Here is a 15614-nt window from a genome sequence, read left to right on the forward strand (position 1 = left end):
CAGATATTTTGGCTTTGTTTTGGCAGATATCTGCAATTTATGGCTTCCTTTTGGCAAGCCATAAGCTTTTGGCAAAATTTTGGCATGGTTATGGTTGACCTGGGCGCCAGTGAATTGGGGCGTTCCTCTGGAAAGCGAAAAAAACAAAGATTTGGCTAAAATATGGGTTGTTTATGGCTTCCCACAACACATTAAAACGCGCGGACTGTGAATGAATGAGTTATGGCCAGGTTATGGCATGTGTCAGGTTAATCTGAACCTCGGGTGGAGAGCGGGACAGCAACGTTCTACATTGGTGCGCTTACGGCAACCCAAAAGACTGCCAAAATCAACTGTCAAGAGAAACTCGTGCTTGCTTGCCTCACTTCAGTTTCCCCAGCGCCAGTGTGTGTCAGACTTCAGTTTATGCAGGTAAGTGCAGTTGACACGTTTTTATATTAAATACAACCGCCGATGACTTAAGAGATGAGGCATTTTGTGTTATCGGTTTTCATGTTGATTTCATAGGTCTGTGACCGTCGGTTTCCGTGTTATGCGCTGAAACTTAGATACCCTTTTAACAGGAGCTAAAACACAAACGTCTGTGACACACAACTGTGGCATTTAATCTTAGTTGCTACCCTCATACTCAGTAACGGTTGATTAAGTGTTGTTCTGTGGTTGAAATTCACTTTCAGATATCAATGCCAAGGGAATTTCAATCAAAGAACAACAACACTAGCAACCCCAGCTAACTGCCCAACGACAGCTAGCAAAAGCCGGGAGCTAGCTAACTCAGGCATGGAGCATCTTCTACCTATCGGCACAAAGCAGAGCACTATCTAGCAATATCTGTCTGTCACGGAAAGTGTTGGACTCACTGTAATTCTAGCCTACTACTGAAGCAATCGAGTGAATCTGCTTTTTTCTACATTGTCTTTTCAGATGTGCTGCTGCTGAAGTCACCCGGTGGAGGAACTTGTTTTTTGACAGGCATACTACAGGTTGGTTCCACAATTTATTAACCTCTCTCTCTGGTCTAATCTTCGTTCGTTGTGAAAGTCCTTGCTTTTAATGTAACTGCTTTTAAGTATACGTCTGTATTGTTGTACTATAACACCCTTGTTTAAAGAGATTTTTAATCTCTACTGGTTTATTCTCCTGGTTAAATAAAGGTTAAGTAAAAGAAGAAAAAAATGTAATGCCACTGTTTTCAAAGTTACTTTTGCATGTAGTAATTCAATTTGGTTTATCTTTTTATTCTTTCCTAGATGTCGCGAATCTGATCTACCTACCTCTATGTGGCAATAGAGTACCTGCTTTTACTGGCCAGGGGATCAAGATGAAAACAAGAGGCCTGTACCGAGACATCCAAGCACCCATCAAGTCACCCAGTCCTCCACCACCTGCCGTGCAGCTATACCCATCCATCAAATCCAGCCACTTGCCCACCCTAACCAGTCACAGCATTTGGAGGCAATAAAGTATAATGAAATGTATTTAATTGTCTTGGTTTTTTTTTCCTAGATGCATAAATATTCCAGTTTCATTGTTGAAAATCACACATTTATTAAATGTGCGATTTTCAACAATAAAACAGGAATATTTAGTGATCCCAAATGTAGCCATAATGGGGCCAAATGTCACTTATTTGTCTTATAAGTTTCTCTGTATACCGGTACTTACATTTTAAGTATACAGGGAAACTTATAAGACAAATAAGTGACATTTGGCCCCATTATGGCTGCATTTGGGATCAATTATGGGTACATTATGGCAGTATTTAGGGTCATTTATGGCTGTTCTGGGAGAGTTATGGGTACATTATGGCTGAATTATGGGTACATTATGGCAGTATTTAGGCTCATTTATGGCAGTTCTGGGACAGTTATGGGTACTTTATGGCTGCATTTTGGCTGAAGGGTGGGGTCTGGAATTCCTTTTGGGGCCTTTAAGGCTGTACGTGGAAACCCCAAATAGGTTTTGGGTGAACTTTGGTCAATTTATGGCTGGGTTTGGTTGGTTTTGGCATGCCAAATTTGGGCCACTTTTGGCCCGGGGACTCAAACCGAAGCCAGCCAAAAGGCCAAGACACAATTTGGCCCAAAACTCTGCCAAAAACATTTTGCTATCTGGGTATACCACCTGTATATCAGCCTCACATGGACCTCCAAAGGAAGGTGCAAGACAGGCAAACACCTGGACATGGAGAAGGACAGTGTAGAAGGGAATTAAGGCAGCCAAATAGACCAGGCACAAAATTAGGTCACAGGGCAATTATTATATTAATCTGGTTTGAATAAACTGAGATGATTCAACAGTTGAATAGTTGTTGTTTTTCTTTTTTAAAACTGCTATCCCACTCCACTAATTCCACTAAGAGCAATACTGTGTTTCACCGCTGCTACTGCTAACCCACAGGGGCTTCAACTTGCCATTGCATGTTTGTCTGTAAATGTTTGAATGTAACATGTTTCCTGATTCGCTAGTCGTAATCGGCATGTTGAAAGGAGTGGTTTTATTGGTTCTCTACGTCACATGACCTGCAACTACTAAAGAGACACCTCCCCGTTCATGAAAACATGCAGTCTTCGTTTTTTTTAGCGATTTCATTTTTTGGGGTATTGAAACTGATTTTTTATTTTTTTTCATTTTGATACAAAATACAAGAGGCGAATCCGAGAACCAACAAATTAAATTGGTGTGGCCTTACCATTTCTACCCACTATTTGTTAAACTTGCACAACAGTAGTCAAATGGACTCACAGTGTTGCTTCCTAACTGGACATGCTGATATCACAAAAGTGATCCACACTGATCATTGTGACATAAAAGAGACAATGCGTTTACCCCTTTGCGCAGAGCCTATGTTTTCACCTTATTGTCCTCAAAATTGTACTGACTAAGTCTTAATCTCTTATCTAAGGCTCTCATATCAATATGTTATGATGTAGTTGAGTCATTTCAGCAAAGTCTGATTGGGTCTGAAGTTCAGACTCTGAACTGATCATGGAATGTAGGTGGGCACATCTGTACAAAGAGGCTATATTCCATGATCAGTTCACACGATTTTTAGGCAATTTTGATTACTTTAACCCTCAATATAACCTAGACATAAGTAGCCATTTAAGTGCCCTTAGTTAACTTTCTACACTGAAAAATCAACATAGGCATTTTAAACCATTTTCGTGACCTTTGACCTTAAGTAGGACTGACACTACACATTTTGCTGCTCACTTCCAGTATGGCATGGTACATGAAATACTCTTCAAATAGCCCAGCATGAACATATTTCTATTCTGCACTCCATTAAAGATGTGGAACCATGGAAAAATGGCAGAAAATGGGCATTTAAGACCATATTGATGACCTTTGACCTTGAAAATGACCTTGACATTTGACTTTTTTTTGCTTAAAGTACACCTCCAGCATGGCATGCCACATGAAATGCCATTAGATGATCCAGCATGGACATATTTTCACTCTGTACCTCATAAAACATTGGGAACTATAGACGATTAGCACAAAAACAGGCGTTTTTGGGGTGAAAAAGTAATTTCTGGGGTAGGGGGGGGGTTTCGGGCTTGATTTTTAAAAATTTTACATCAATGTATTCCTAAGAAATGGTAGCATTAGAAAATCTGGGCTAAAGTTGAATCTGAACATTTTCATCAAATAACACCCCTACCAGAGATGTGTGGAACTTTGATTGTATTCTCCTTGTGTCTGCACCACCCCATCTTCAGAAATCGTTGGAAAAACAATTTGATCTCACTCACGAAAAGTACACGGACCCACTCTGCATTGAAATAATGTCATTTTGCCCAGATTCTACTGTAGGCATAATATACATTGTGGCATTGTTTGAAAGAAGAGTACCTGAGACAACTGCAAAATTGTCATTATTAAATACTTTATATATATTATTCTGCATTGATCATTTCAAATAACTGTACATAATTGCAGTAACCATTAAAAAAATTTAATGCTTTATAAAAAAATTCATTTCAATATTTCAATCTCGGTAAATTATTTACTGCTGCCCTATGCGCCGAATGGCGTAATGGGGTTAAGTAAGTAAGTAAATGATTTACTGTGTAGGACTGTCTGCAGCTGTAATAAAAACCGTCAAATGAAACGTGAAAATGCAGTTAAATCCCTTTCTGTGTACTTCATAATAAAAGCTGAATACAAAATATGCAATTTTCCAGATTAGTATTGCTGTACAGTACATGAATATTACAGTTAGTAGTACACCCAAATATTTACACACGCAGTCACATGTCAACCGAATTTTGGGTCGTCGTTGTTACAGTCAGTACAACACTGTGCCCCTCTACTATGCTCGCAGCCCCGTGCATCCCATCTGCATCGACGGGCAAGGTCACACACACGATGCCCTTCTCCTTAGCATGTGTCAAGGCATGTTTGTTCAGTTTGGTCATGCTGGCAAAGGCCTTGGAGCAGATGCCGCAGACATGCGTCTGATCTCCTCCTCCCCCTTCCTTCCCGTGATTCCGCTTGTGCCGCGCCAGCTCGGACGAGCTGCGGAACTTCATGGGGCACTCCGGGCAGGCGTAGGGCCTCTCGCCGGTGTGCGTGCGTTCGTGGAGCGTCAGCTCGGCCGAGGTCAGGAAGGCGCGGCCGCAGTGCGCGCAGGGGTACGGGCGCTCGCCGGTGTGCATCAGGTGGTGGCGTGTCAGCGCGAAGGGCTTGGTAAACCCTTTGCCACAGTAGGAGCAAAGGTACGGGCGCTCGCCGCGGTGCGACAGCGTGTGCTCCTGCAGCGCGCGCTTGGACTTGAGCCGCTTGCCGCACTGCCCGCACTGAAAGGGCCTCTCGTCTGTGTGCGACTTGTAGTGCTTGGACAGCTCGCCCAGCGACAGGAAGCGCTTGCCGCACTGCGAGCAGAGGAAAGGGCGCTCCCCGGAGTGCATGCGCTCGTGCCGCTCCAGGATGGAGAGCAGCGTGAAGCGCTTGCCACACTGCCGGCACTTGAAGGGCCTGGCGCCCGTGTGCACGGCCTGGTGCTTGTTGAGGGCCGAGCGCAGGCCGAAGCAGCGGCCGCACTGCGCGCACTGGTGGGGCCGCTCGCCGGTGTGCGTCAGCTGGTGCCGCTTGACGTCGGCGCGCCGTGTGTACGTCTTGTCGCACTGCGGGCACTTGAACTGCCGCTTGGCCACGTGCGTCTGCCGGTGCTTGGAGCGCTCCAGCAGGGTGTCAAAGGCCTGGCCGCACTGCGGGCACTCGTACTGGGGCTTGTCGCCATGGGACCTGCGATGCTCGCCCAGCGCCGCCGCCGCCGGGAAGCTCTTGCCGCAGATGGAGCAGGTGTGCGGCAGAGGGACGCCCGTGTGGCTCCTTTTGTGGTGGATGGCCAGCTGCCGCAGGTTGGGGAAGTCGGCGCCGCACGTGCCGCAGCGGAACAGGCACTCGCCGTCGCCGTGGTACTTGCGCTGGTGCTTGGAGAGGTCCCAGGCGTGCTGGAAGGTCTTGGCGCAGTGCGAGCAGCGGAAGGGGCGCTCGCCCGTGTGCGTGAGCTGGTGGCGACGCACGTCGGAGGAACGCGTGAACGTCCGGCCGCACGTGCCGCAGGTGTAGCGGTAGTGGGGCTCCTTGGTGGAGGAGGAGGAGGGTGGGGGAGAGGAGGACTGGGGTGGTGGAGCAGGTGTAGTGGGCGAGGAGGTTGTGGTGGTGGAGGAGGAGGATGACCTCCGTGTTCGGTAACGACCAGCAGAGGCTTTGGGAACTTCTCGTGCTCCGTTGTGTGTGGACTGCTCTGCAAGCTCAGCTTCAGCCCCAACTAGTGTGCCTGGATAAGATAGAATAGAATACAAAATAATGGAATTGCAATACTAGACTAGATTAGACCATACCCGTCAACTTTGAGCTACCAAAAATCGAGAAAATTCCCATATTTTAAGCCAAAAATCAATTTTTTTCAAATTTCAATAGGCCATATCCTGAGAGTCAATGGGATGACAGTGACAGATCGGACGGTGCGTTCTGCTTTTCACAACAGTCCGTATGCAAGGCCAGTTCTGTCCAAAATCCCCCCACAGCGCATGTTTTAAAAAGTGCATGTACAGCATGAAAAACAATGAAATATGAATTTCCCCTTGTTTTTTTGTCGCTAAAGTTGTCTGGGGCTCATGCAAAACTTTGTGTTGGTGCAGGTTGTTGTGATGGGGTTAATCGCACGATTCGCTGTTCCGAGGCTTGTGTTAACCACAGGAACAGCGTTGCATGAACTGACGGTTTAGGCGAGGCAAAGAGTGGGCACACACACTCCTGAGCTCGAGGGCGAGAGCTCGTATTTTCAAGGCATTTGAATTTTTGGTGGCATCTGGCATAAAATATACTGGCAGGTAGCATGATAAGCAAGACCCTCTATTCTCCGGGAGAATACCAAATGGGGAAGACAGCAGGAAATAAGTCAAAATTAGAGGTTCCTGTGAAATTAGGGATGGTTGACAGGTATGGATTAGACTAGAACTATAATACTATAGAATACTTTTAAAATACCCTCGTACTAATTCCATTCGTGGAAAGTAACTTTTGTTTTAGAATGGAGCTTATCTCTGGCAAGGCCAGGCTAGTGATCCTATATCTATAGAGAGAACAACAATCATATGATGTATTCTACCAACCTGCTGTGTCTTCTTTCCCCTCTGGATCATTCAGCTCTCGTTGGCAAGTCCTAAAACACAAATACAGATTGTGATGGATATATTTGGTAATAATAATAATAATAACGCAATCACACACTCATCGCCCTATTTCTGTTTTTTTTCCTTCTCTTCATCTCTTACTTTTTCTCTGAGCCCACAGGGATCGCCACGGCTGCATCCTCCTCTTCCTTCTTCAAGCTTGGCCGCCTGCCTCGTTGTCTCACCACCGGATTGCCTGTTGGGGTGCTCGTCGGAGTCTTGGCGCTCTTCTGCTCGCTCTTCCTGGGCCTCCCGCGACCTCTGCGTGGGGTGATGGTCTGAGGGGTGACCTCTGTGACCTCATGGACCTCCTGATGTGGAGGGTCTGTTACAGCGGCACAGGGTTGCCCAACACTGCTGCTGCCGGGGCACTCTTGCTGTGGCACTGATGCTCCTTCTTCAGGTGGGGACCCTGTCGATGCCGCTTTGCCGTTTTGCGGCTGATCGACTTTCATAGGGGCAATATTGTCGCCGCTGCTTTTGTCTGCACTTTCCACTTGGGAATCATTACTTTCTCCAGTGCCTGGGGCACTGTTGTCTTCAACATCCACATCCCTGACATCTCGCGTGCCTGCACCCTGTGGGGCTACACTGACCTGCTCAAGCACCACTCTTCCTGGGACTAACTCACACGGCAGAGACGTATGCTGCTCCTGCTGCCCTGGATCCGCATCCACCTCTTGGCCACCAGGAGCCTGCTGGGAGGTCCCTGCGTCCTCCTCCACCACGGTCACCGCACACGCGTCTTTCATATCTGAGGTCACCGATTGTGCTAAATTCATCGGCCAGTCCAAAACGGTGACCACCTCCTCGCTGACGTGAGCCGACTGGTGGTGTTCCACAAGGACAGAGCTCTCCACCTCCTCCGCATCACTGGTCTCCGTCTTCACCTGTAGAGAGGGATAGGCACATTTACTCAACTTCGAGGATTAATTGGATGTAACATTCCATTATCTAAACTCCCGTCCTCCCTTGTGCTTGGGGCCTTGTGATGATGTCGCAAGACGTCATTTACGATAGAGGGTTAATTCCATACCTCGCACAAGCGCAATTCAAAGGTCATTTTCTCATTTGCAATGGGGATGTTGAATGGGGAAATGTTGTGCCTAGTAGGCCTGTGCCACGAAGGCGATGCATCAATGCTTTGCCATCGTGCTGACAACAGCTTAAAGTGATACTGTCCCATATTTGGAAATAAGCTTATTTTACACCTCCCCTTGAGTTAAATAATAGGGTTTTACCGTTCTCCTGTACTTTCAACCGTTCTCTGGTATGGCAGTGCAAATTTTACCTCCAAGCTAGCAGTTAACATTGACTCCTATGAGACCAGTTAGCCGCCAGCTGGTCTCATAGGACCTGAAGGGGAGGTGTAAAATAAGCTTATTTCCAAAAATGGGACAGTATCACTTTAAGGCCCTTGAAGCATCTGCAGCGGACATGGTTTAATAACCAAGTCAATAAACATAAGCTTTTTTTTTTAAAATATATATAACTCGATCTTCACCTCCATCTCTTCCTTCACCAACGGTAGGATGTCATCAGTTTGCATCTCCTCCACGGGTACGGTACCACCCTCATCACTCGTCCTCAGCTCCACCTCTGTGTACTCGGTCACTATGATGGTCTCACCCACAACGTCTCCCAGGGAGCCAGGGTCCAGTATACCCATGCAGGTGGCGCCTGGCGCGATGTGATAGGCGACAGGCTCTGTTGCCACGACAACTTTTATGGCGGGAAGAGGAGTGGCGAGAGTATTCAGAATGCTGTTGGAGTCTTCTTTCAAACAGGTGGGGGTCACTAAGAAATGGGAAAGAACAGGGGAGAATTTAATACATATACAGATCATAAATGCAGTGATATCGGTACTTCTATCAAATTGAAAATATTGACTAGCATTTTTGCCACAGCACAACAACAGACATAATTTATAGCCTGTGAATTTAGTTTTCAAACACAATGGCTCTACTCCTGTCCAGTTACAACTATTACCACTACACTATTACCACTTTTATTTCCATTATGTTACATTTAAAGGCCAACTTCCGATAAAACACAGTTTTACTCACTCCTTTTGAAAATCGGACGGTCACCCCAAGTTAAACTCACATGCAAGGCTCTCATAGCGGTGCGTCACCTCGCCTGGCTGTATTTCCCGGTGTTTCCCAATTAACATAAACAATGCAGAGAAGCGAGCGAATCACGAAAGCCTTTCTGTGTTGCGTCACATCGAAAGAAGGCGTTGGCCACAAAGGATTATGTCGACCCATTTTTCTAAAAACATGTTGAGTCATTTTTTTCTGCTTGTTTTCAAAACCAGCAACGTCTGGTGGCCTGAAACCTAGCTTAGCTTAGCTATCAGCTGGTTGCTACTCTCAGATACACACAGAGCACAAAGCCTCATACATACAGCCGTCCCACTCTGGTCGGTCCATGCCTGCAGTTCGCCTAGGGGTCGCTGTCAAAAGAGCACAGCCCTGAATGGAGCCTTTGCGCCTCCGTTGGCGGCCCTATAGTGCAGTACCACCCGGGGAAGTGGCGACTCTAACCTTAGACGATCTCTCTGCAGAGCAGGAGGAGGGAGCCAATCAGAGACGAATATACACGAGAAACCCAGAAGACCCTCTCGTTTCTCCACAAGCCACCTTGCTAGCTTGCAAAAGCGGCTTGAAACAAAGCAACCAGAACGTTTTTTAAAACAGGACCAACGCGTAACACATTCAATAACTATGGGGAACACAGCAATAATAATGAAATGACGTTGAGAGGACATCTTTAAGTATTATTTATGAACAATGCCTGTGGGCATAATGGACACCAGGATTAAGAGACTATCATTAGTCAATGGAGGGCTGCGTGTGAGTGATAGCAACTGACTGACCAGGGCTCCAGTGCTTGTGACAAGGAGAGTATTGCAACAAACACTTCAAGTCCATTGTCCCAAACTCAAGACATTTCTCAAAGAAGCTTGGGACAGCGGTGAGCCATGATGCAACCTAAACAACAAGAAAACAGATCTTAATTTTAATATACTGTAACTACACACAATCCATCAGTTTGTAATAAAAAGATAACACTTAAGAGGAAGAAAAAATACATTGGTTGTTTGATTACTGTTAAAAATAATAACGTGAATATCAATCAAAATGTATAGCACAATATCGCAACTACATAGTTGACTGAAAGTGCTTTCATATGGTACCTGCTCTCTGTCTGGTACTGATATCCATTGTTCCAGCCTCGAAATTAATTTACACATTAAGTCTTTAACTTCTGTGTCATACTGTGATCCATATTCCACTGGATATATTTCCTGAAACGACATTCACATCATCAACAACATATCGTAATCCAAGCTTTCATCAGAAATCTTGAAGCATTTAAAAATACACTGCTAACCTGGAAAAAATATGCTTTCTCAACAGGATCTTTCAGTAAAGCGTAGATGGTGTTCTCAAAGTTGGACATAGACCCCTCAATGTCTGAATGCTTCATCTAAGAAAAATGAATAACACAGAGAAGGAAAATTAATCTGACTGAAAAAGTGAGTGAATATTTTAAAGGTTGTGCAACTTGTGGGACACATTATACACTGCTCAAAAAACACAGGGAACACCATACCCAAAGCAATGCAACTCCCAGTCAATCATACTTCTGTGACATCAGCCTGTCCAATTAGGAAGCAACACTGATCATTAATCCATTTAGCCTCCTTTTATGCAAATGTCACAAACAATGTAGAAATTAGCAGTACTATCTACAAATTAGCAGTAATAATAACCATAAAAGTAAACGCCCCAAAAAATAGAGTTATTCATCAGGTGGCGTCACATATCGTTTCTTTTTCCATTCTTTCAGTATGTTTTGGTCACATGCAATTTGTCAGCTTCACACCGCTGTAGGCACCATAAGCCATTGTCTATCACCCACTGAAGTTGCTCATTGCACATTGCACATTAATGTGTGCTGTGGCCCAGCAGCCGGACTACTATCTCCTTCCTTGCGCCAGGTGGCACAGAGATCCACTGCAGAGACCTGCAAAATGAGCCACTGATGCACATATTTCTGCTCAAATGATCAGCATGTTTCGGGCCAAGACTTCATGAGGAGGGTATGAGGGCCTGGTGTCCATTCTTAAAGAGGTGCACCGTACGGAGCGATTTGCGCCCACCAGTGAACACGACATTGGCACATTCACTATAGTATTGGCTCCCTGTGCTCTTCACAGATGAAACAGCGCCTTATGCTACGTACCTACAGGGGTGTGAAACTGTCAAAATGCATATCTGTGACTCAATAACTCTATTTTTGTTAATGACCTCTTTTTTCTACCCATTGCTTGTTAAATATGCAAAAGAGTAGGTGCGATGGATTTGCAACCAGTGTTGCTTCCTAACTGTACAGGCTGATATCACAGATGTTTGATTGACGGAGAATTGCATTACTTTGGGTTTGGCGATCACTTTCATTTTTTGGACCAGTGTATAATCGTCTCCATTTGTGAGCACATAAGCATACCATAGCAGAGTCTGTGACCTACCTCCGACAGACTCTGGGAGACGCAGCAACTTCTCATCCTGTCCAGGTAATGCTGGACTGTAGGTCCATCTGTCGAGCCGCGGCATAACTCTAAAAGAAACTAAAATGGTAGTGGCGTGAATATTGGCGACATTGCTATACAGAGAGAGAGAGAGAGAGAGAGAGAGAGAGAGAGAGAGAGAGAGAGAGAGAGAGAGATGTTAAAACTGTTTCCTTCACCTTAGCACGCAGCCCAAGAAGAAGTTGGATCTTCTCTCTGTGACTGAGCAGCTGTGGAGCCAACTCTGTCACCATTGCCACAAATTCATCCAGCTTGTCGTAGTGCATGAAGCTGTTCTGCTGAAGGGTCTGATACATGAATGCAGTCATCACTCTCAACGGTGGGACCAGCAGTCGCAGGGAGGACAGGGGGAGGGACATGCCTTCCAAAACAAAGTGGAGAAAATACAGTCAAGATAGTCTGACTGTGACCCAAACAATTGCACTATATGCATTCCTATGCATTAAAATATGTTCATTTGCAACATAGGCTTACAATGAAGGGGGTGTTCTCTTCAAGTAGATATAATATAAGTTTTAACCTAATGATGAGTTGATGAAATGCGCCGTGGCAGTCATAAAATAATTCCATGGACCACTTTTTGTAACAGATCTGAGACGTTATTACTCATCTGTAAAGTAATTGGATTACAAAAGCCAGCCACAATGCTAGCACACTGCGCAGCATTGATCAGCTTCAAGAATTGGGAATATTGGGCTATGTGACACAGCAGTGTTGGGAAAGTTCATTTTGTACGTGAACTAGTTCAAGTTCAAGTTCACAGCTCTCAGAATGAACTAGTTCGTTCATAGTTTTTTCAAAATGAACTAGTTCATTTATAGTTCACAAAATAAATGAACTAGTTAATTTCAGTTCACCCCCCCCCAAAAAAAATAAATAAAATAAAACCCAAAACAAAACAAAAAATCTAAATTCATTGACAAAGCCCATATAAATGCTCCACAGAGAGCCATTATTTAATGGGTTAATTAATGACATTGACAATTAACAATGATGATTAACAATGACATTGCTGGATATAACGGTATTTTAGTTGTGCATTAGAGCAGCGGTTTATTATTAGTAGTAATAGAGAGTAGGCCTATTCCTTAACTGTGTTTTCTGCAGTGTTGGGAAAGTACATTTTCTACTAGTTCATTGTTCAGTTCACAGCTCACCCCCCCATGTTGAAAAAAGTGTAGGCCTAAAGCCTAAATTAGTTTTAACAATGAGATTGTTAGATATTAGTCTACTGTATTTCAGTTTAGCATTAAGAGTGGTTTATCAGTAGGCCTAGTAGTCCTTTAGAGTGTTTGTTGTTTAGACACTGTGTGCTGAGCGATTTCACTTCTTTTCTGTTACTATGGACTGGACTTAAATCGGGTGCGTGGACTAACGTTTTCCTGCACTGTTGTTCTCTGTCTCATGCGCAAAATTTGCCATCCTGCAACATGCCAGCAGACAGCTTTCTCTTGTTGTTGGTGCTGCGCGCGGCGCATTTTAACTTAAATAGTGAAGCGAGAGCACTCCACACTTATTCCGAACGCCCAGAAGACGGTCGCTAGAGGCGTTAATCTAAAAAGTCACCGGAAATCAGAAAACTCGCACACTGCTGGCTGGTTGCTGGCCGCTCTGACTTGAAGTAGAGCGATGCCTGCTGTTTGCTTGGTCCCGCCTCTTTGCACGAGACTGAAGACAGTCGGAGAGAATTGTGTCTGACGCTGTCAGAGAGAATTGATAAGAAATAATATTAGACTCTCTGACATTGTGTTCAGTAGCGGTTTCTGCAGGAATATTAATGAAATCTGGTACTACGGAATGAACGGAATGACGAACTAATGAACGTTCACGTTCACGCTCCAGATGAACGCGTTCATAGTTCGTTCATCATCTAGAAAATACTGTCCGTTCAGTTCACGTTCGCTCAAAATATGAACTCGTTCATGAACTTTCGTTCATTGAACGCGTTCGGGTACATCACATGCACATGTTTATTTTCCAAGAAAGGTATTTCTTCCACCGATTTACATAAATTAAGAGGGAACCGGCCATTTTCAACAGCAAAGAATGGCAAATCATGCTGTAAATAGCTGTAATCATGTCACGCATAGTGCATAGTGTGCACATAGCCTACACTTTGCTAACTTGATGGCAGAGTGTGATCCTCCATTGATTTAGATGCAATTTCGAAAATAAGCGCTTTCACTGAAACACTGCAATCCAGTACCTGCGCCGTCGCTGTTAGGGGAGAGGTACTGCTCCATAGTTCTGGTATCATCGACTGTGTTGGACCAAAGAGAAGAAATCTTTGGAATAAAAACATCTACTCATAACCCCATTACCTGGCTCGCCTATGCTAGGCTTGCTAACTGCTGTCATGAATTGCTAACCGAAGAGGATCATGGGAGTAGTAGTTCAGGGTAATTTGGGGAAGTTTCGAAACAACTTTACTGGTATTTAAAGCATACTGATTTCATTTTGAATGCACGTTTTATTTACGAATGTTAATTATTTCATGTATTTTGTGAAACCTGTGAAATTACTGCTTAATATGCCTCCTGAAACAAAACTACGAGTGCTACGTAATGACATCATTCGAGACGTCCACAGAATTCACAGTGGGCCGGATGCGCAGAATATCAGCACTTCAGCGAGAAGCAAAACCACCTTATACTGTATTCCTTACTTCATAATTGAGCAAAACCGCTCAAAAACAGCTCTTCATGTACACTATACTATGTGGGCTAATTTTTTATTATTATTTTTATTATTATTATTATTAACTGCCATGGTAGGCCAGGCCTTTTTTTTTATCACAGCCAGCAGCAAGAGTCCTCAGGCCTGTTCTGCCATTAGCCTATATTATATTATTATATTATATTATATTATATTATATTATATTATATTATATATGGTCTATTATATCATATGTTTTATATAAAATAGGCCTATTGTATGATAGCCTACCTATTATCCCATAGGTCGACCCTGCTTTTCCATCCAAACAATGCACAGCAAAGTACATATTATTAAAATTCACCAAGCTTTTATTTCATTAGTGTAACTGAGGTAATCTGTGCTAGTTCGCCACTCAGGGCTCGAGCCTGCAACTTGCCAGTCAGTCAACGCTCCAGTTTGGGCAAAGGAGAGACCGCTGTAACCGCTGTGCAAACAGGACCATGGGCAGTTGACAGAATATGGTATAGCACAGGGGTGGGGAAACTTTTTCATTCAAGGGGCCACTTGAAATTTCTACAAGGGCCGTAAAAGTCCTCCAAGGGCCGTATTTTAGGCGCTTTAGGCTGGTGACTGATACTGTATAATCAAGGCTGATAGTGTCCTACCCTCATATGTAAACCTTTGCTAGTCTGTTTCTCCCTTAATATTGGTGTCAGATTCACACAAATGCAGATCTGGGGTGCTACCTTGCTACTAAACAGGCACAGCAAGTATGATTGAAATCCGTGTCAGTTGGGCCCCAAAGTGTCTGATTTCACGTGAAATGACCCACTTGTATTGCAAATATGATTTCTAAAATTCCTTTACAAAATATGTCATATTTCATGTGAAGATGCATAACATTAAAATTATATTGGGGGCCAGATAAAGCGGCCTCCATGCCCGTAAACGGCCCTCGAGACATAGGTTCTCCACCCCTGAATATCTATAGCATGTTAGTGCACTGCGCCACAGCAAAGATATTCTATTCTATTCCACTCTACTCTATTCTACTCTAGGTTCAAGACCAAGAGGGTCGCGGAGGAACAACTGAAAGTGAAAGCTCAACTGGGAAACTCCAACTCTCATTGTGACACACAGCACACTAGTGAACTCTGCACACAACGAAATTGCATTTATGCCACGCCCGTGCAAGGGGGCAGCACCCAATTGCGTCCGAAAGGGAGCTGTGCGGCGGGGCGGTACCATGCTCAGGGACACAGGGTACCTCAGTCATGGAGGAGGATGGGGGAGAGCATTGGTTAATTACTCCCCTCACCAACCTGGCGGGTCGGGAGTCGAACCAAAACCTTTGGCTTTCAAGTCTGACGCCCTAACCGCTTACCCATGACTGACCTCAACTCCCACACAGGGGAAAGAGTTTTCTCTTGCACGAGCAGTGGTAAGACGTTCACCAGGTCCACCTTGCTGCCTGGTGCTCCACAAGCTGATTCACATATAGTGGAGGGGCCGCACCCTTGCCACATGTGAGGCAAAGTGTTCCTCACGTCCGCAGCGCTGCTGTTGCACTGACGCAAACACATGGCCAAAGAGCCGTACCTTTGCACACTGTGTGAACACAGGTTCCGATGTTCTTCAGACCTCAGCACTGGCATTTATGCAATGTGCCC

General features: G+C 44.7%; 1 protein-coding gene and 1 long non-coding RNA gene across 2 annotated transcripts; one reads left to right on the forward strand and one right to left on the reverse strand.

Moving 5' to 3' along the window:
• LOC134464475 (uncharacterized) lies at window positions 1-1478 on the forward strand. Its single transcript, XR_010037909.1, has 3 exons — window positions 1-411; window positions 925-983; window positions 1251-1478. It is a non-coding gene; the product is annotated as an uncharacterized LOC134464475 (long non-coding RNA).
• A 2405-nt stretch (window positions 1479-3883) lies between these two features.
• Window positions 3884-7171, reverse strand: LOC134463831 (zinc finger protein ZFP2-like). The gene is made up of 3 exons (XM_063217134.1): window positions 6792-7171; window positions 6630-6679; window positions 3884-5791 (listed from the first exon to the last, which is right to left on the reverse strand). The coding sequence occupies exons 1-3, from the start codon at window positions 7142-7144 to the stop codon at window positions 4257-4259; spliced, it is 1938 nt and encodes a 645-aa protein (XP_063073204.1). The 5' UTR covers window positions 7145-7171; the 3' UTR covers window positions 3884-4256.
• Window positions 7172-15614: the final 8443 nt, after the last annotated feature.

This window comes from Engraulis encrasicolus, chromosome 15 (genome assembly GCF_034702125.1).
Source record: "Engraulis encrasicolus isolate BLACKSEA-1 chromosome 15, IST_EnEncr_1.0, whole genome shotgun sequence".
In the NCBI taxonomy this organism is placed as follows: Eukaryota; Metazoa; Chordata; class Actinopteri; order Clupeiformes; family Engraulidae; genus Engraulis; species Engraulis encrasicolus.

Bases quoted from the DNA above. Each gene is read 5' to 3' on its own strand.
- LOC134463831 (XM_063217134.1), bottom strand. From the start codon at position 7,144: ATGAAAGTCGATCAGCCGCAAAACGGCAAAGCGGCATCGACAGGGTCC. The intron at 6,680-6,791 runs GTAAGAGATGAA...TTTGTGTTTTAG, and splicing joins CCTGTGGGCTCAGAGAAAAA to GACTTGCCAACGAGAGCTGA. The intron at 5,792-6,629 runs GTTGGTAGAATA...TATCTTATCCAG, and splicing joins GGGGAAAGAAGACACAGCAG to GCACACTAGTTGGGGCTGAA.